This window comes from Hyla sarda, chromosome 9, assembly GCF_029499605.1.
Source record: "Hyla sarda isolate aHylSar1 chromosome 9, aHylSar1.hap1, whole genome shotgun sequence".
In the NCBI taxonomy this organism is placed as follows: domain Eukaryota; kingdom Metazoa; phylum Chordata; class Amphibia; order Anura; family Hylidae; genus Hyla; species Hyla sarda.
The window spans coordinates 79,903,112-79,924,133 of NC_079197.1; the positions used below are offsets into that span (position 1 = coordinate 79,903,112).

At 39.8% G+C, this 21,022-nt stretch overlaps 1 protein-coding gene across 3 annotated transcripts in view; it reads left to right on the forward strand.

Annotated features, from left to right (window-relative positions):
- Positions 1 to 16,814, forward strand: part of ATRX (ATRX chromatin remodeler) — a 252,284-nt gene extending 235,470 nt beyond the window's left edge. For all 3 annotated transcript variants that reach the window (XM_056540843.1, XM_056540841.1, XM_056540842.1), the window contains 5 exons: positions 6,617 to 6,766; positions 9,460 to 9,594; positions 9,916 to 10,011; positions 10,091 to 10,219; positions 13,712 to 16,814. In XM_056540843.1, the coding sequence (XP_056396818.1) occupies positions 6,617 to 6,766; positions 9,460 to 9,594; positions 9,916 to 10,011; positions 10,091 to 10,219; positions 13,712 to 13,966 (765 nt within the window). In that variant the 3' untranslated portion in view covers positions 13,967 to 16,814. The remainder of the gene's footprint in view (positions 1 to 6,616; positions 6,767 to 9,459; positions 9,595 to 9,915; positions 10,012 to 10,090; positions 10,220 to 13,711) is intronic.
- Positions 16,815 to 21,022: the final 4,208 nt, after the last annotated feature.

Consider the following 21,022-nt stretch of genomic DNA (forward strand, 5'->3'; position numbering starts at 1 on the left):
TGAAAGGGGTAAACGTGTGTGTATAAGCATTTAGTACATTTTTTTTTAAGACTTTAATGGTCTATTCACATGTACATTATTCTGCGCAGATTTGATGCGCAGTATTTTCTGCTGCAGATTTCAAAGTGAATTACATGACTGAACATGGCTTCAAATCTGCGCAGGATACTGTACGTGGGAATAGACCTTAAGAAGGAATAATTAGATTCTTCATTCAGATCAGTTAAGTTCCATAGAACTCCATTGATCTGTGCTCATTTGCTTGAGCTTGCTCCAGGCAGGCTCAGTCAAATACAGATCCACGGCAGCAAAGGAGGGAGAGGAAAGCTCTCTGGCTACCTCTACAGTGGATTTCCACATCCCTGGGAGGCCGGATTATCACCAATCAACCTATATCCATGTATATTGGAGGTGTTTTTTACTTCTTACACCAGCTCAAAGTCTGCTTTAAGGAATCCCATTACATGTCCTATTGTAATACAAGACAAAATAAAGCCAGTATGTGTAGATAGGAAATTATCGAACACAAGGCATTGTAGTATTAAGTAAACCCAAGTCTGTGGACCATTGCCAAACTACTACTACGGAAAAGTAGGTTACCGTGAACGATTATATTTATTTGTAGGAGTACTAGAGGTAGTGTACTGATAAATCTCCATTTCCCCCTCTTCATTGACAAAGACAGCTGCCATTTCCAGGTACCAATTTTTTTTTCTTACGATAGGATTTCTTATAGGGATGTACCGAATGGGAAATTTAGGTCCAAAAATGAAAATTTAGGCTGTGCTTGGCCTAAAACCGAATATGCATTGCCCCGCCCACTTTATTTAAACCTAGTTTTTGGAAAATGTTATTAGAATTTTTTTGTTAAATTTGTGAATTTAAGTAATCTGAAATTTAAAACTCCATGCTAATAACAAAATAAACATCACATCCCGGCCCCCTTATAAACTATGGGTCAATGTGGGAAAAATGCTGCAAGCATTACGTACTGGCCCTGCTTCAGATGTGCTGATCCTGGGGGAGATGGGGCGATCCTGCTGGCACTTGGCACCAACTGCGCTTCTTCTGTCGGACTTGCCAAAGTAAATTCTAAGCCACGCCCCTACTTTAACCCCTTAAGGACACAGCCCATTTTGGCCTTGAGGACACACAAAAATGCCAATTTAGCATTTTGGCTTTTTCCTCCTTGCCTTTTAAGAGCCATTACTTATTTTCCCCCCTACAGACCTATATGAGTGCTTTGTAATGACACCTTTAATTTTACCATAAAATGTAAGGTGAAACTAAAAAAGTCTTTGTGGGTGAAAATTGAAGAGAATACCGCAATTTTGCAACTTTTGGGTTTTTATGTAGTGCACTTTATGGCCAAAATAATAGGGTCGCTTGATTCTGTAGGTCAGAGCGATTAAATTGATACCCAAATTATATCATTTTTCTAATCTTGCTCTACTTTTATAAGAAGTCAAACTTTATTGAACAAATTATTATATTTAAAATTGTCCAATTCTGACCCCTATAACTTCTTTTATTTTTCCGTACACTAGGATGTATGAGGGCTAATTTTTTGCGTCTTTTTGAGCACTCATTTTATCGGTACTATTCTTGTTTTGATGGTTTTTTTTTTATCGCTTAATTTTTTCCCCCTGATATGTGATGATTAAAAATCAATGTTTAAATTATTAAAATTATTTTACTCAAATAGAAAGAGGGGTTATTCACTTTTATCAAACTTTTTATTTTTTTTTACTTTTATGGCACATATGCATAGCACTAATCAGTGTTACCTGTGATCTACTTCTTAGAAGACCCCATGATGGCAGCAGGAGGCAGGTAAGTAGACCTCCGGCTGCCATCCTATCTTTGGGGTATGTTAAGCCACATACCCCAAAATTATTGGCGGAAAATTCCCTCAGCCGAAAATGACAAAAAGTCTATTTTTGTCCGATAATTTTTGAAGGCTGTAGTTTCAGTGCATCCCTAATTTCTTATGAAACTATTTTGTTGATTTCTTTTAAAGCAAATATAAATATTTCTGAAGGTTTTGCCGACTAACTATAAATGGAGTTTATGGCTTCCCCCTACCAAAACAATTATTGCCATTCAGGGAGGAAAGGGGTTAAAAGATGGGAGTGCTAAACCTGGCTCTCTTCCCTAGTGCTGGCAGATTATATATGACAGGTTTTATAATTGTAAATTGGCAGCTTATCACTAATCCCAGAAATGTAATAAAAATGCAGCTTTGAAATATTAGCTTTATATTTTTTTTTTCCTAAAGGTTATTCCCGCCAAGACAGTGTTGTGTAATGCAGATCAGAGAAGCTGATAGCATTACCCCAGTTTTTATTTTGGGGTTATACTTACTAAGCAACATATTGTTTTCCAATAGCAGCTGCAGTCCTCCCTATGCACCGACATTCTCCTAAGTTACCCCAAACAAAATTCTCACATATTATGGCACTATGTAATTTTGCTGTGAGAGATGAAGATTTTTTATTTTTTTATAAAGTTGGGCAATATTGGGTATCTTTACCTGGTATGAACTTTAAAGGGGTTCTCCACCATAAGGTGATTTTAGTACGTACCTGGCAGACAGTAATGGACATGCTTAGGAAGGATCTGCACTTGTCTTGGGGCTAAATGGCGCTTTGTGAAATGGTATTTCCTTTTTGAGTTTTATTTTTTTTCATTTTTACTACAAATCCCATAATTCCATTTTCCTCCCTCCCACACATCAGCCACCCCAACCACTGAAACATAAATGAGCTGCTTCCATTCAAAAGTCCTATGGTTTTCAATCAGGGTGCCTATTGCTGTTGCATTAGTTGCAGATTGATCTTTCTCCCACCAAGCGATCGCTCCACCCATTGAAGCAGACAGGCTCCCTGTCATCAGCTGACTAGTGAGTCAGGTCTTGGCCGCATTGCAACCTGGGAAAAATCTGAGACAACAGTCATTTTGTATGCTGGTAAAAATAAATATTGGGATGAAAATCACAGAAGAATTGTGAGAAAACCGTCACACACCGGTACAGACACTATATTATGAACTACACTAACTTTACAGCCCCTGTACAGGGATGTGGAAATTCTATAGCCCGACGCCCGGGACAAGTAGTTTTGGGCGCCGGGCAGGTGAATTGTTCATAGATTTAGCCCTGTATCGGGCTAGCAGGGACAGACCGACGTCCCCCTTATTTTTCTTTAATGTCGGTGTGAGGCACAGGAGCGGATGGAAGTCTCCACCTCACACCAGCACTCAGAGTGTATGGAGGGGGCGGCGGCCTCCAGCTGACTGCAGACCCCCCTTATCTCCCCTCCCGGAGGATGGACGGACGCAGCTCAGAAGACACAGCAGGGTGAGAGAAGGGATGTAGACAGCTCCGTGCACAGCTCCATCCCCCGCACACAGCTCTGTCCCTCCCCCTGATCTGTCTCCGTCTCCATGGGACCTAATCCACCACGGGGAGGTTGCTTGTTTGCACGGGGAAAAACACAGAGCAGGGGGGGTGAGGGGAGGACGGAAATCTCACCTCACACCGGCGGTGACTACAGCTCTGATGTCCACTCATGGCCGGATCAGGTGAGGAGGCAGAGAATACAGGCGGCGGCAGGAAGGGTGGTTGTATATGTAGGGTGTGAGTGTAAGTGTGATGTGTGTATGTAATGTATGATGGGGGGGGGGGAGCGGCAGGTGTATGTATGATGTGTGCATATGTATGGTGTATATCAGTGTTTCCCAACCAGGGTGCCTCCAGCTGTTGCAAAACTAGTGAAAAATAGTGATTAAAATATTTTAAAAAGTTTGTATACATGTGAATAAGCACCTTTCCTAATAAAAGTTTCCAATTTTCTTTAAATAAAAATAATGTACAAAAATAAACATAAGTGGTGTCTCTGCATGTGGAAATGTCCAGACTATTAAAATATGATGTTAATTAAACCGTACGGTGAACGGTGTAAATGTAAAAGAATAGTCCAGAATTGTTAATTTTTGGTCACTTCATATGAGAAATTTTTTATGGTGATCAAAAAGTTACATGTAGACTTATCTGTGGTTGTCTCGGGGGTAAGAGGAGCTACAGCTCTCCCTCCGCTAATATCCTGACCTGCTGCGATCACCTATTAAACCATTAGATCACCGCTGTCAGCAGTGACTAAAGGGATCTTATAACCATCCCTGGTGGTCTAGTGGGGGGGATCGTACTATTTTGGTGGAAATTATTTTATCTACCAGGACAAGTGGATTTTCTTGAGGGACAAGTAGATTGTGTTCAGCTTTAGTCCCTTGGACAAGTAGTTTTTTTTATAAAATTTCCACACCCCTGCTGTAGCATAGTCAATTAAAAAAATCCTGGAATACCCCTTTACAAACTGAACTGCATAAGTAAAATGTATCCATTATCTATAGCATTCAGAGGGGCCATAAGCTGATGAATAGGGTGTTGGTTCTATTCCAGTGGCCACAAAGTGCTGACAGCTTGTTGGCAATATCTGAGCCTATTGTAATAAGCTTGTTCTGTGTGTTACATGTATTGTCCTAGACTGAGACAGTGGATATGATACAACTCCAGCAGTAGTTATAAAGTATTTTGGCATTTTGTGTTGCCAAGTGTTTGTCTCGGATGTTTCTATGGGTGGTCCAAAAGCACTGAAACCTCAATACGCTCTATATATTATTAGTTCATGTAGATCAGCCATGAACCTTAAAATAGAGAATCAAATTTTATCTATGATACAGCCAGATTTTGAGTTCAGAAAATAAATCTGAATTCCTTCCATGAAGTTTCTACAAGGCCTGGCAGTCACAGCCCATTAGTTTTTACCTAGTTTTGAGGTTTGTTGTGTTCTTATTGTGTTGAGTGTACAGAGAAACACAAGCTAAGCAGTGCTATATGTTGGCTGGTCTTTGTCTTTGCTTTGTTTTCAGTCAGCCACCCAATTACTTTATTACCAGCTTACTATAATGTTCTAATTATTTAAAATCTCCCATGTTAAGAATTGTTAGCTATTTTCGCACTTAACTATAATCCTGTATATTAGGGCTGCAACGATTATTCAAGAAAATCGATGAAATTCAATAACTGGATTTGTTGTCTAATAATCGTCCGATTCGTTGTCCGGGTGCCAGTGGTCATAAGGCTGCTGCAGGTGTGCGATCAGATGCTAGGCCGCAGCCTCTTTTCAAGTCCCTGTCCCATCCTCCGCTGACCCACTGCTCACCAATCACGCGTGCAGCTGCTGCTGCTTCTCCCCTCCCCCACCGCTTGTGGACGCTCTGTACATTGTGCCTCCATTTCATGGAGCCTCAGGCTGGCCTGGAGGACCTCACCCATACTACTGCTGCCGATAGGCTAGTGTCCTGCTGTTTAATGCGCCCTGCCAATGTTACTGCCGCATTGCATATTGACACACACACACACGGGGGGTATCTGCAGAGCATTGCATCCTAGTGTCATCTACAGACACTAGGGTACAATGCTCTGCACATAACCCCCCTATGTGTATAGTAGTGTGTGTGTGTATATGTGTGTATGTATGTATATATATATATATAATACATACATACACACACACACACACACACACACTGCTATACCCATGGGGGCATGTGCAGAGCATATACCTCTGTGTATATCGGTATGCAGTACATGCCGCTTTATCCATTGGGGTATGTGCAGAGCATTCCACCCTGGTGTCTGTAGAACAGACACTAGGATGCGATGCTCTGCACATACCCCCATGGGTAAAGCGGTGTGCATTGTACATGGGGTTGTGTGCAGAGCATTTGCACCCTAGTATTTGTAGTACTTCAGAGTCTGTACTACAGACATGGGACGGGTGCAATGCTCTGCAGTCTTCACATACCCCCATGTGTAAAGGAGTGCTATATAAAAAGTGTAAAGTAAAAGAAAAAAAAGTAAACCGTTCCCCCAATAAAAATTAGCTCCGCCTTTTCATATTGCTATACAAAAAAGTGAAGAAAATTTTTTTTTTATTATTTTTTTATTTTACATATCTGATACTGCCGCGTGGCTAACTGTCTGAACTATTAAAATTAAATGTTAATGATTTACTGACAGTTACCCATGTGGCAGAATCAAATGTACTGCACACTTTCTGTACAGCAACCTGCGTAAACGTAAAAAAAGTCCAAAATTTGGTCACATCACATGCTAGAAACTTTTAATATGGCCATTGTACTTAATTTTCAAGTAGAAACAGCTGAACCCCTTTTTTTTTGGCATTTAGAATTTTTTTTCCGATTAATTGATTAAATCGGCAACTATTCGATTATTAAAATAATCATTAGCTACTGTATATGTAATGTACCCTTATGATTTGTTACAATGACGGAAGTGGGTATTGTGGGTCCTAGGCTAACATGTACCATTTTGTTCCATGTCTATTTCTTTACTGCTGGGTTCCAGTCCACATAAAAAGTCCTGGAGTGGAGAAAACCAAATATTTGTAAGGCTAGGTTCAGTTTGGCCTAGGGTCTGAGCACAATTGACCCTATTGGAAGGGTGTCCATCAAGGATCCTGTAGTTTAGCAGAGAAAAAAACAGTACATGCAGCTTAGGCACAAGCTAAGAAGTGTTCTTTCTTTTCCCTAGGACACTGTTCTTGCAGAGTTGTTACAGAGTAGGAAGGAACAGATTGTGACCTACCATGAGCATGATTCCCTCCTGGACCACAAAGAGGAAGAAGCTCTGACAGAGGAAGAAAGGAAGGCAGCATGGGATGAGTATGAAGCTGAGAAGAAGGTAAGTCTACGTGCTGAGGAAAATGTTTAGAGGATCAAAGGGCAACATCATTGAATATAAAACAGTTTTGTTCATACTCCTTTATCCTGGAATTGTGTGATTATCCCATTTAGCTGACAAGTCTTCCTGTCCCTGCAGCAGTCCTCCTCTTCCTAATCCTGATGAGATTTTGTTTCCAGAGGAAGAGTAGGACTGCAGTGGTGACCAGAAGGCTCGACTTTGGCACCCTCAGGGAAGGTAATAGGTATCCCACCCCCTTGTTTTTCCTTATTTTTACTGTGCCAGGAGTCAGATTACATAAAATAGGGAGGTGTTCAGTATATAGAGGCTTGGCCCTGTAACACATGTAATGTTTATAATATTTGTAAATAGAGTTCCATTATGTGTATTTATTGCATTGTATATTGTTCTAACGATAGCTGGGTCGGCTATTCTACGCAGTGCGCTTTTTCTTATTCTGCAGGTCCATACCATTACAGCAATACCCAATTTACATTTATTATTTATTTATTTATTTTTTTAGTACAATTTTTTAGTCCCCATAGGGCAGTTTTTTTTTTTCCTAACAGTGTATCTCCAGTTGTTGCAATACTACAACTCCCAGCATGGAGACACATTGTTAGGGAAAAAAAACTGCCATGAGAAATATTATTTGCGATCTTGTGATTGTAGACACTGATTAATGTTGTGCCATAGTACAGCATTGATTAGTGTTATCGGCACTCCATTACTACTGGCTGCTGAGGTTGCCTGCATTATTGGACAAGCCGAAGGCAGGTAGGGAACCTCCGCCCATCCTTTCAGCTGATCGGGACCCCGCAGGTGCCCCGATCAGCTTCACTAAGCTACCGGCATGTGTTTTCGGAATTTTAGACACAACTATCAACTTTGATCGCAGTGTCTATAGGGTTAATGACGGCCATCACCCAGCTCCTTAGCTTGCCTCATACACCCGCTGTATAGATAAACGGCAGCCAGCTGTGGTGAGGTTAACCTACCAGCGTTGAGCACTGCTGGAAGGGGAAACTGTGAGAATCACACCGGAGGGGCTGGACCACACTGTATGAAAGCTGAGCATACAGCTGCTGCTAGGACCAGCAGCTCCCGTGCTGCCCAGACCCTCCTTTGTGAATCTCACGGTTTCTCCTACTAGCGTAATCACTGAATTTTGCGAAGGGCAAAATCGTTCTATTGCAATCCGTAATTATCTCGATTCGATTGTGATTGCAATATATCGTGCAGCCTTATTCTGTACCATAATAGTTTAATACTAGCCTTTATTGATTGTTAAAAATAAAAAAATCTAATCTTTGACTGATATACAGCTACACTAATGAATATTGGTTACAACATGAAAAAAAAGGGTCAGTTTCATAATTCATTTGGTCCTGAGCTCCTTTCATGTATAGGAGGTAAATGTACATCCTGATACGTGAAGTATGAGCGCATGAGGACGTATATATTTGTCTGTTGTCCTTAAGGGGTTAAAAATCAGAAGACCTACCTTGCCATTGAGACCTTCTGCAATATCACTAATAAAAATATTAAACAAAAGGTCCTAGTACAGATCCCTGAGGAAGATAAGCCATGTCTACTGAAACTTCCAAGTTTTCTCGCAACTCTTGCTATGTAAGAGAGTACACAGTTTCCCACAATCATCCCCTTGCTTGCATTCACAAGAGACTAACAGGCAATATGAAGTCACAGTTGATGCCCTTGGTTACGACAATTTTGGGTAACTGCAATTCAAACGCCACACATGGACAATTAATAAGTACATACCTCTCAAACAGGAAAAATTTTTTTTTTTTTTTTTTAGAAATTCCACATAATTCATCAGTTTCAATCTATTTATCTTTGTGCTAAAAATCCCTTTCAAGCTCAAATAATGTTTTTTTTCTAAGGGTACATTCACACATATGCAGATTTGATGCGCAGGATATTTTGCTGCAGATTTCGATGTAAACTAAATGACTGAGCACAGCTTCTAATCTGCAGTCACAAATCCTGCGCATCAAATCTGTTAAGGAGGAAAGATTTACGTAAGTTACAAAATGTAGTTTGCTGAAGGTCTGCCTTTAAGGGGATGTACACACTATGGAATTGCGGAATTTGCAAGCAGTAGTGCGATCTAGAATTCTGTTCTGTGAACCTTTCCGCAGACACATTCACACTGCAGAATTTTAGAGGCGGACAGTTCCTCTGCTCAAATTGATCTGCCAAAAGAATGAACCTGGAATTAAATGAGCACAGCATTGCCGTCAATAATGAGAGCGCAGGTCCACACGGTCCTACTGCCAAAGGATTTATGCTTCCAATTGGAATCTCTGAGTTAAATACCTGACCTAATTCCTCACTCTGAGATTCCGTAGTGTGAACATACCCTATAAGGCATACTTCACGGTTTGTCTAGACACAGCTTAAAAAGTATTCATAGATACTGTATTGCAAGCTGAAGTCAGTAGTAGATATGACTTTTTTGTCTGCTTAGGTCAAAACTACTAGAACAGTGTTAGTGCTGGCTTGTTTTATTTAACATTTTTTTTATGTTTGTATGCATTCGCTGTGCCTCCTAGACAAACATTGATTAAAAAAAATAATAATATTCTCTGGTTACTTTTCTGTCGACCCTGTTCTAATGTAAGAAGATAGTTTTAGGCTGTACATTAAAGCCAAAGCCTTTTTTGTTTCAGGGTTTGACTAGTCGTTTCAACATGGCAGCTGCAACTGGGCTCAATTACTCTCAAATCAATTTCAATGCTGCTCAGTCACCTTACATGCCCTTAAACTTGGGAGCATTGTCTTCACTGAGTAATTCGCAACTGGAGGTAAGTAATATAATCCAAACGGATACATGCGTTCAGAGTGGTAGGCTAAAAATGTACATTTCCCCTGATAATCTGTTTAGAGATTTACCTAGAAGCCTTATGCTGGTATGGATGCACATACTGTTCACATTATGTACCCATCTGTTTACACAATTATCTCTCATTCATGAAATGCACTCCTGAGCTTTTTCTCTCTATTAAATTATCACTAAAATGAGAATGAAACCACACAATAAAACCTAGTTGTTAAATCTTGCTTTGAACAAATGATATAGACCAGTAAATCATGTTCTAGTTATCATTTTCCCCTCTGTCCTCAAGGATCTTATTAACCAAGGCCGAGAAAAAGTGGTGGAGGCAACAAATAGCATAGCATCTGCAAGGATCCAACCTCTGGATGATATTATTGCTACAGTGGTAAGTGATTCTGAGGATGTCTTTTTCAGCTCTACATTTTCTGAACTTTTCTGATCATCATTTAATTTCTTCTCCCTAGTGGAAGGAAAATCCTTCCTTGTCAGAGTCCCAGGTCCAGTCTCTGGCTTTAAGTAGACAGTCAAGCCAAGAGCTGGAAATCAAGAGACGAGAGGCCATTTACAATGATGTTCTTACCAAGCAGCAGATGGTGAGTATTTCACATGGATTTCATGAGAAAGATTGAGCATGTGTTGTATATAAAATAAGTATTGTATACAACAAATACCAACCACCTTGGCAGTTAAAGGGTTACTTTTCACTTGCACGTTATGTGAGCTGTAGTGTGTTATCCTTCCTGTGGAATCCCTTTTATATATTTCTCATGCAAGTGTTTCCTGGATTTGTTTCCAACAACAGGCTTCACACAATTAAAAATCATTCCAGTCACTAGGTTCCAAGTTATTTGGGGCACACATTGCTCCGGAATGTTCTGGCCTTCACAAGGCTCTGGACAAATAAACGGCATTCCTGCTCCAAATTGAGCTCCGCTATTAACCCATTAAGGATTGAGTGTTTTTCTGTTTTTGCACTTTAGTTTTTTCCTCCTCACTTTTTAAAAATCATAACCCTTTCAATTTTGCACCTAAAAATCCATATGATGGCTTATTTTTTGCGCCACCAATTCTACTTTGTAATGACATCAGTCATTTTACCCTAAAATCTATGGCGAAACCAAAAAAGAAAATCATTGTGCGACAAAATTGAAGAAAACATTTTTGGGGATTTCCGTTTCTACGCAGTACATTTTTCGGTAATAATAACACGTTATCTTTATTCTGTAGGTCCATACGATTATAATGATACCCTACTTATATAGGTTTGATTTTGTCGTACTTCTGGAAAAAGTAAAGTTTATTGCGGTTTGATGTGACAAAAAAGCCGAAATTTTGGACTTTTAATTTTTTTTTTACGTTTACGCCGTTTGCCATAGGGGATCATTTAAATAATATTTTTATAGTGGACATTTACGCACGCGATAATACCAAATAAGTTTATTTTTGATAGTTTTTTTTATAGGGATCGACCGATATTGATTTTTTTAGGGCCGATACCGATAATCTAGGACCTTTCAGGCCGATAGCCAATAACTTATACCGATATTCCATCCTGAGCTGTCACTGTGCGCACTGACGGTGACGTCGCGTTGAGGACGTCACTCGTCATTGCACAGCAATAGCGCAGGAAGTCGCAGGAGCCTGAAGTAGCGTGGACCCCGGGAACAGGTAATTATAAAACCGGGCAATGGGGCAGCGGCGGTAGTCTCTGGCCGGGGCGGGGCATTATCGGCAAGGTAATTGCAGATACCGATAATGTCCAAAATCGTGAATATCGGCCGATAATATCGGCCAAACCGATAATCGGTCGATCCCTAGTTTTTTATGCTTTTGTGTATTAATATGGGGAAAAGGGGTGATTTAAAACTTTTTGGGGAGGGGCTTTTTGACATCACTTTTTTTTTTTTCACTTTTGTTTTCACTTTTTTAGTCTCTATAGGGGACTATTTATAGCAATCATTAGATTAGTAATACTGTTCAGTGCTATGCATAGGGCATAGCACTGATCATTATTATCGGCGTTCTTCTGCTCTGGTCTGCTGAAAGGAAGAAGACCCCGGGAGACGAACGGAGGTAGGTGAGGGGACCTCCGTCCGCCATCTTGGCTGATCTGATCCCTGCGGCAGTGCCTCGGGTGATCAGATCAGCCATTTTATGTGCCGCAGTTGGCGTGATCTGTATTGATCACGGCATCTGAGGAGTTAATGGCAGACATCAGCGCTCACGTCACAGCCACACCGTAAATGTATGGCACTGTGCGTGAAGTGACGATATGCAGTGCCGTGCATGTCCTTAAGGGGTTAATGTAACAAAATGTGAGTTTTGTTTTATTTCTGCTGCAAGGTAGATGCAGCCCTCATGTGTCTTATTTCTAATTGTAAACTCTTGAACATGAGAGAACAGCGTGGCCCTGCCACGGAGTCTTACTGCTTGCAGGATTTGCCCTCTGGATACCAGCCTATTAGTGATGGGGATAATTTTAATGGATTTTACATCTGGTGGGGTGTCCCTGACGAATTGATTTCATAGCAGAAAGCATTCTCCCCTGTTGGATATTTGAGATAACACAATGTTATTCTGTTTGACCAAATGCACAGTATTTAACCAGAATAGTCCTGAATTACACCAAAATATTCTGAATGAAAATGTATTGATTTTAAATGTTACTATGACCGGACTTTTTAGCTTGGTCATAGGGATAGTGAATATGACAGGTCATCATTCAAATCCACTTCCAGTCTAGCTTGTTAAGCATTGATGAGGATTGCAAGTTGGATCCACACAGAAATACACTTCTTGTTGCCACCGATCACTGCACACCGTTCATTTCTTATAATACTCTAGAAACATTTTGCTGTGATCGTGTGCTATGGGCAGCAAAGGTTTATTTCCTCTGTGTAATAAATTTGTCCCAATGTTTGAATAGAATAGGAAGTGTAATTATGAGATCATATTCCTGCTCTTCAATGTAATCAAGTAGTGCAGATATCCCTATGTATAGGGGATAGCTTTCAGTTGTGAGAACACCCCATTAGTGAAATGTTTTAGAAAAGACGACACCTCATACCCCTTTGCTGTTTTTTTTTTTTTATTGTTTAAATTTCTTTTGGGGGGCATTTTTTTGTTTCATGTCAAAAGTACCACAGTAAGCTATACCAATGTTTAGATAAAATGTTAATGTATCTGTGGCAGCTATTGGAATCAAAGTGGTAGTGATCTGTGTGGTGTAAACACTAGATTGAAGTCTGGTGTCTTGTTACATGATTTCCGTTTTGCCATCAGTGCTGCTTTCTCAGTCCTTGTTTTAAAGGGGTATTCCAGGCAAAAACTTTTTTTATATATATCAACTGGCTCCGGAAAGTTACAGATTTGTAAATTACTTCTATTAAAAAATCTTAATCCTTCCAATAGTTATTAGCTTCTGAAGTTTTCTGTCTAACTGCTCAATGATGATGTCACGTCCCGGGAGCTGTGCATGATGGGAGAATATCCCCATAGGAACTGCACAGCTCCCGAAACGTGACATCATCATTGAGCAGTTAGACAGAAAACAACAACTCAACTTCAGAAGCTAATAACTATTGGAAGGATTAAGATTTTTTTTTAATAGAAGTAATTTTCAAATCTGTTTAACTTGTTGATATATAAAAAAAAAGTTTTGGCCTGGAATACCCCGTTAAGCTTTCTCAAGATGGGTAGGAGTCTCAGCCTTTGGGACATAAGTGCTAGTGTCAGAAGTGCTAGAGATGAGCGAAGTTAGTGATTCGATTCGTCACAAACTTCTCGGCGGTTGCTGACTTTAACCTGCATAAATTAGTTCAGCTTTCAGGTGGGCTGGAAAAGGTGGATACAGACCTAGGAAAGAGTCTACTAGTTCTGTATCCACCTTTTCCAGCCCACTGGAGCACCTTAAAGATGAACTAATTTATGCAGGATAAAGTCAGCAACTGCTGAACTGAGAAGTTTGTGACGAATCGAATCACTAACTTCGCTGATCTCTAATATGTGCTAGTTATGGGAAAAATCTGTTATAAGACACACTGACCCCAGTCAGTTAATCAGTTTATTGTTGTCTCTCCTCATAGCTAATAGGCTGTGTCCAGCAAATACTGATGACCCGGAGATTACAGCAGCAACAACAGATTGCCTTCCAGCAGCAAGCAGCATTGAACCGTCTGATGATGCAGAAGTCTCCAAACATGATTGTGAACCCATCTAACTTTCCACAAATTGACCTGCGAGGAATGTATCAACCTGGTATGCAGAACCACCCAATGCAGAGAGCACCAACTCCCAACAGAGGCAAAACTGCTGGACCTTCCCAAGGAAAAAAAATGTGATGAGATTGCACTAAGACCTATACTGGATTGTTTCAATGAGAGAGTCATTCTTAATTTTTTTTTTCTTTTTCCCATTTGTCTAGGACTCTTAAGGCTTTGACATACTGTAGAAAACATAACACATGAGTGTTTGGTTTGTTCTCCTTTTTGAATGGCAGACTTTACCTTTTAAGCAGCTTTGCAGTTAATCCGGTTCTGTCTGTGTTTAAGCAGAGCCCATGGGGGCCATAGAAACTTTTTTTTTTTTTTTTTTTTTTTTTTTTTGACTGGTTGCAGAAGAGACCTGTTTTTAGTGAAACCATGCCTTCTGTATACTCACCCTCTACTCAGCTTGGTAACACTCACCAAGCTAATAATCTTATAGCAAAACATGATCTTCTGTAGTAGCTAATGCACTCTATATGCAGCTCAGGACATCTGCTGCACTGTAGAAATTTTTATGGAATTAGAGTGCAAAGTATGTACTAGTTTTCTAAACCATTTACTGTTTTTAGACCAGGAATAGGTAACCAATCTGTACTGATATTGTTGCTAAACTGCATAACCAATGGTTGTTGGCCACTTCATGGAAGATATAGCTGAGCAACGTATAAAGGATATATACCCAGCCTCAATCACAAACTCCTATAGGGGCAAACCAGTTTTGACGTCAGATTTCTAGGCTTAAAATCACTTGAGAATGACCTAGTGGATAAAATACGTAAATAGACACTTTGTTCATGTTGAGGCTCCTGTTGTCTGTCATGTATTGCTATATAAGTTTTTATTGTGCCTTTGTAAATATAGTTTGTTTTTATTTTTTCATAGTGCTATAGTACATAATAGGTGTTTACATTAAACATTTTTTCTTTTTTTCTGCCCTTGAACTGCGCCACAAAGTGTTAGAATTATCTCATGTTTTCAGTCAGTTGAATTTGCACAACTATTAGTCCTTGGATCTCTAATATTAACACATTTTACTTGCATATCTTCAGCTCAACTCTTGACCTTTGAGAAATACACCAGCTAAACATATTGTTGAACACTTGCTGTGGATTAGCCACACCACTATATGGATGGTTAAATACACTCGTGGAATATCTGGACCAATTGGAGGAATATTATACATTTAATCCGTGTCCTGCTAATGTTGTTTTTCTTTCCTAGAATGGGATTAGTTTTGCTTCTTTTCTTGCCATTATTGCAATATGCTCATAGTATTGAGGAACCACCTTACCTACCAGCATGTGGTTTTTCTCGGGCAGCCTGATGGAAGTAAGCCATTTCAGTCATAAGACATTTGCTATCCTGTACCTTAATCAGGGGGGACTAGAGTGATTTAATCCTAATGTAAATGAATGGCAGTGACTCCTTACACTGACTGTGGACTGTTTTCTTCTTAGCAAGGACAATAAATGCAGGCCATTGTGGGGGGTTTTCACTGCAGGCCTTTGTATGCAGATGGCATTTTATTATTATTATTTTTTTGTTTTGTTATTTTACTCATTTAAGTTCTATGCCCTTCTAAATTTTTGTGGGATCTCTGCACATTTTTCTTTAGTTCATAGTGTATCATGGCCAACCATTGAATATGGACTCACAAGCCATGGCTGCACTAGAAGCAGTGAAACAATTTAGACTTTTCTTAGCACTTGCTGTTAAGATCGACCCTTTTTTTCATGTAATAAAGATACTTGTTCTGTTGACTGGTGTAGAATATACTAGTACCTAGAAATACAAAAATATAGACCTTTGGATTGGACTGTAAGCTTCCAGCTATGTGATTATGGTGGGAAGTTGCAAAGTCAAAGCCACTATGATTCCAAAAAAAGGTTCACAGAAAAAACATTTTACAATACTTTCTATATTTTTATTTAAATGTTTCATTAGTTTTGCATATAAGTAGTGAAAGTCAGAATTTACTTGAGTTAATGATCTGTCAAATTAATACAATGTTCAGATGTTTAAAGAAAAATGTATGTGCTTTCTAACTGCTTTAAATGTCTTGTAATAAGATTTTGTTTTTACCTAAATGTAAAAGAGAAAATGCAGTTGCTCCTTATTAAAGCAAAAAGCGTATATTTGCCTTTTTGAAGTAACAGCTTTTTACTTATAAGTTCGCGATTACATCTTGGTAGATCAGCAGCATCCTTCCAACTAACTTCAGACTTTGAACTAACAGGACTCTTGGTTGTGAAATGCAGCAAGTTTTGTGACGAGGACTTGCACCACGGACCACTCACACCAATTTGTCAGTAGACATTTAAGATGCATATGCTGTCTGCAGTAAGTAAAGCATCAAGCTTTAACCAATATTCACAGACTTTTCTTAACCTTAGAAATACGTGGAAGTTTTTTTTTTTTTTTTTTTTTTAAACACATTCTTGGCGTTTTAACTAGTTGCACTACCTTTAAGCACAGTTAAAACAGAGTTGCTTGCATTACAGTTTTGCCTGCTAAGTTCTCCACATTTTGATGCTGTTACTTTGGATGTAAAGCGTTTGGTATTTGTGATATTGTACATGTATGTCTCAGTTGTATAGTAGTTTCAGTTCATCTAATCAGCTTTGGCTGCTGAAATCATACAGCTGTGGAAATTTGCCTTTTTTCTTTCCTGCCCTTTGATTTCTATATTAAGTACCGTAGAAGTACTATAGAAGAGTTACTACTTTCAACAGCGCAGGTTTTTTGTTATTTGTAATATACTGAAGGACAGAAATTGTGTTTTTAATGGGCGAGCATTGAGAAAATGGAAATATCCTATGTGTTTTCACCATTGAAAGTGCTGTTTAGTAGTTGAAACTTAAAAAAAAAAAAAAAAAAAATTATTATATTTAATATCGCATTTAATAAAGTGACCAAAACAGTTTCCAGGCTTTGACTATTGTATGGATGTTTCAGTGTTAATCACCATTCTTTACACATCATGGAGCTTAAAAATAGGTCTGTGCTTATGTGAATGAGGCCCTATCAAAAAAAATGGTGGACATGCCCCTCTATCCATTCAAATCTATGAGAGATACAGAGACAGCTAAATTTTCTGGTTCTGGTTGCCATTTCATCTAGTGGGCTAGGTCTCTGGGGACCTCAGTCTCCTCATTAGTGGCAGTCTTAAAGGTGGGTTACCAAGTTATCAGGTAATAACATAGTGTCATAAATGTTTTGTGTTGTGTAAACCCTTTTAACCCCTTAACGACCATGGACGTGTATACATGTCCATGTGCCGTTAAACAGTTATGGCGTAGGCTCCCGACTCGAGGCCGTGCCATACTGGCCAGCCCCCATCTGATTCCTGTTGCTGGGGGTCGGAGTTAATAGCCGACATGCGCTGTCTAAAGGTACCTTTAACTGCTCCCTGGTGTAGTTGGGTGGATCAGACCCAACCCAAACCTCCCCCCACCTCCAGTGCGATCCACTTCTGAGGTAGCCGGAGGACTTACCTCTCCTTCCACGGCGGCTGCTGCAGGACCGGGCTTTATCAATCGAGCACACAGATCAATGGGATTCTATGGAGCCACATTGATCTGTATGAAGAGTCAAATGATTCCTTCTAAAAATCTTAGTGTAAAATAATTTTTTTTTTTTAAGTTTAAAAACGCACACATTAACCCCTTCCTTATTAAAAGTTTAAATCACCCCCCTTTTCCCAAATTCTATATAAAAATGTGGTATCGCCCCATGCGTAAATGTCCGAACTATAAAAATAAGGTTAATGAAACCGCACGGTCAATGGCGCACACGTAAAAAATACCAAAGTCCAAAATTGCATATTTTTGGTCACTTTGTATACCCTAAAAAGTTTTATAAAAACCGATCAAAAACCCATCAAAACAAAAATGATACAGATGAAAACTTCTGATCATGGCGCAAAATATTAGCCCTCAGACATTCCCGTATAAGGAAAACTAAGTTATAGGGGTCAGAAGAGGGAATGTTTAACCTACTAATTTTCGTGCATAAAGTTATTTTTTTACAGAAGTAAAACAAAATCAAACCTTTATAAGTTGGGTGTCATTTTAATCTTATGGACCTACACAATAAAGATAGTGTCTTTTTTACCTAAAAGTGCACTGCATAGAAACAGAAGCCCTCAAAATTAGCAAAATTTAATTTTTTTCCATTTTAGCCCCACAAATATTTTTTTTAAGTGTGGCAACCACCACCAGCTTCAGGAAAGGTAGTTTGCTTTTATATCTTAAAGATAATGTCCAGTGGAAGACAACGTATCCTGCAGATGGGGATAAGTGTTTGATCGCTGGGGGTCCGACCTCTGGGATCTTCTGTATGGGGCCCCAGCTCTGCTTCTGGAAATGTTTCACACCCAGCACTGACGCAGGTGGAAACACATTAATACTGTGCCTCCGCCTCTCCCATAGAAATGAATGGAGGGGGCGTGTATCAACCTTCCAAAATAGGCAGCCACCTAGAGTGCTGCTATGCCTGCTACAAGAAAGTTAGACAACCTGCATCCAAACCACTCGCTCAGCAGCATGAGGAGGAGATAGGTTAGTGTGTTACTCCAGTAGTTAGCTAATTACATCAGGAGGGGGCTTGTTACAGTGTTTCACCCCAGTAGTAAGGTGGGGCATGTCAGGGCGAGTCAAGGGGGCAGCAAAATTAGCTTTTGCCTAAGGTGACAAAAATCCTTGCACCAGCCCTGCCTCAGTGCTGCGTGTGTCAGTCACGTTAGAGAAGCCGAGCCAGGGCCCCGTACGGGAGATCGCAGGAGATCCCAGCGGTCAGACCCCCAGCAATCAGACACTTATCACCTATCCTGCGGGAAGGAGATAAGTTGTATTCCATTGGACATTATCTTTAATATCTGTAACCGCTATCGTGCCTTATCAGCAAATAAAGCTGACCAATTCCCTTTAACCTAAACCAATCCTCTTATCTGGCTGAACAAAAGATGAGTTTTTTGCACTTCTATTGTAGCTGTTATCTATTGTAAATGTCATTGTCCAAACGTGGCCATAGCCCACTTTGCAAACTGAATCGCAGCAACTCATTATAATAAGAATATGGACAATTTTATATAGAAAATAATTTGTTTACATGAAGCATCTAAACTAGGCTGTGACTACTTGACCAGTACATAAGGCTCCTTTCACACGATGAATTTCTCCGTTTACAAACTTCCATCACATGTTCCGTCACTACAGCTGCAAAACCCTTGACGGCCGTGACTAAATTGCATTGCAGCCTTTGTAACTGCCCGTTTGCACCCGTATATGCCCGTAATTCATTACGGGCGTTATACAGTGACGGGACATCGTGGCGGAAAAATGACTGCATGCAGCATATACGGGTGTAAACGGGCAGTTACAAAACCCCATAGGCTGTAATGCAACTTAGTCACGGCCGTCAGGGGTTTTGTAACTGCCGGGTTTTGCAGCTGTAGTGACGGAAGTTCCTAAACGGAGAAATTCATAGTGTGAAAGGAGCCTAAGTTGAAGAGGGCTGTGTTGACAATAGGATCCCACAGCTGTTTAAGTTTAGACTAGACTCCTAGACAAAATAAACTGCTTTGTGACTGTAGAGCTCAACTTCTACTGTCTAGTTTGACAGGATATGTCATGAAGAAACATTTAAATGGAAACTTTATCTGATCTTAGAGGTGTTTCATTTAGGTGAGACTATGGTATAGTTTTTACAAATCTTAGTATTCACATTGTGCTGCCACTAATAAACTATGACCTAATAGTCTGGCATATACATAAACTACAGCTCCTTAGCCCACCTGCAGCTGATTGACAGTTTCTACCTATGAACAGTAATAAGTCGGCCCAAAACAGAATTACAGTTTGCTTTACTGAGGGGCTCTTTGAGAGTATTGTCATGTTGTCTTGGCCAGGCAAGTTTACTTTGAATTTTCAGTTCATGAAGCGCAGTGGCAGCATTTCTCCCATTATATATAGCATTATGTGGGACTTACCATCAGCTGCTCTCTTTAGGTTTAGTTGTTGTTTTTTTACTCCCTAGTAATGTCTTAAATGTAATTGCATACCTTAGTTAGCTTACTTTGTTTGGTCAGATAAATATATTAATTCTAGAGCATAGGCATACAAAAAGCAGTTCTAAAAATACATGATCACAGCTATCTCAGGTGAGCTGTGTGGTTAATACAAGAGGTACTCTGCTGGAAAAAAATTCAAATCAACTGGTGCCAGAAAGTTAAGCAGAATTGTAAATTGCTTCTATTAAAAAAAAAAAATCCTTACAGTACTTAGCTGCTATATGCTCCATGGGAAGTTATTTTCTTTATTTTTTTTCCCACAGTTCTTTCTGTTGACACCTCTGTCCATGTCGGGAACTGTCCAGAGCAGGATAGGCTTGCTATGGGGCTTTGCTCCTGCTCTAGACAATTCCAGACATGGACAGAGGTGTCAGCAGAGACCACTGTGGTCAGACAGAAAAGAAATTCAAAAAGAAAGGCACTTCCTCTGTAGCATACAGCAGCTAAGTACTGGAAGCATTAAGATTGTTTAATAGAATTAATTTACAAAATACTGCTGGTAACAAAGAAATGGGGGTCCGGCAACTCACAGTTAGACGCTAGCTGCTAATCGACTTGAGGTCTGTCCATGGGGCAGGGATAAGTGTGGGAAGCTCAGGAGGCGATTAACCGGTTGATTTCGTGCAAAAGCACTTCGTCCGGCCTCTAAATTACGTCCTCGCAACCCCACTTTTATATCCGGATCAATTTGTTCACGTGACCCAGTTCATGTGGAAAGAAATCAAAAACGTTATTATATTCCTACAAAAAGTCGAAAAAGTGCACAACTTCATAAAACTATAATAGAACACAGGAACCAATTTGCTTAATAATAGCAGTTATTCTATAAAAGGAGAGAGATCCACTTTATCGTTCAAGCCTGCCGGCCCTTGAGATCTGAGGCGGATGATCCACCTGGCTTCTGCACGGATCAACATCGCATCACGGTCTCCACCATTCTCAGGTGGTTTAACTCTTTCCAAACCTCCAAATCTCAGATGGTCTGTACTACTATTCTGACATTCTTGCATATGTAGTATAAAGCGGGTTGTACCGCGGCCAGTTTTTTGCATTTAAGAATA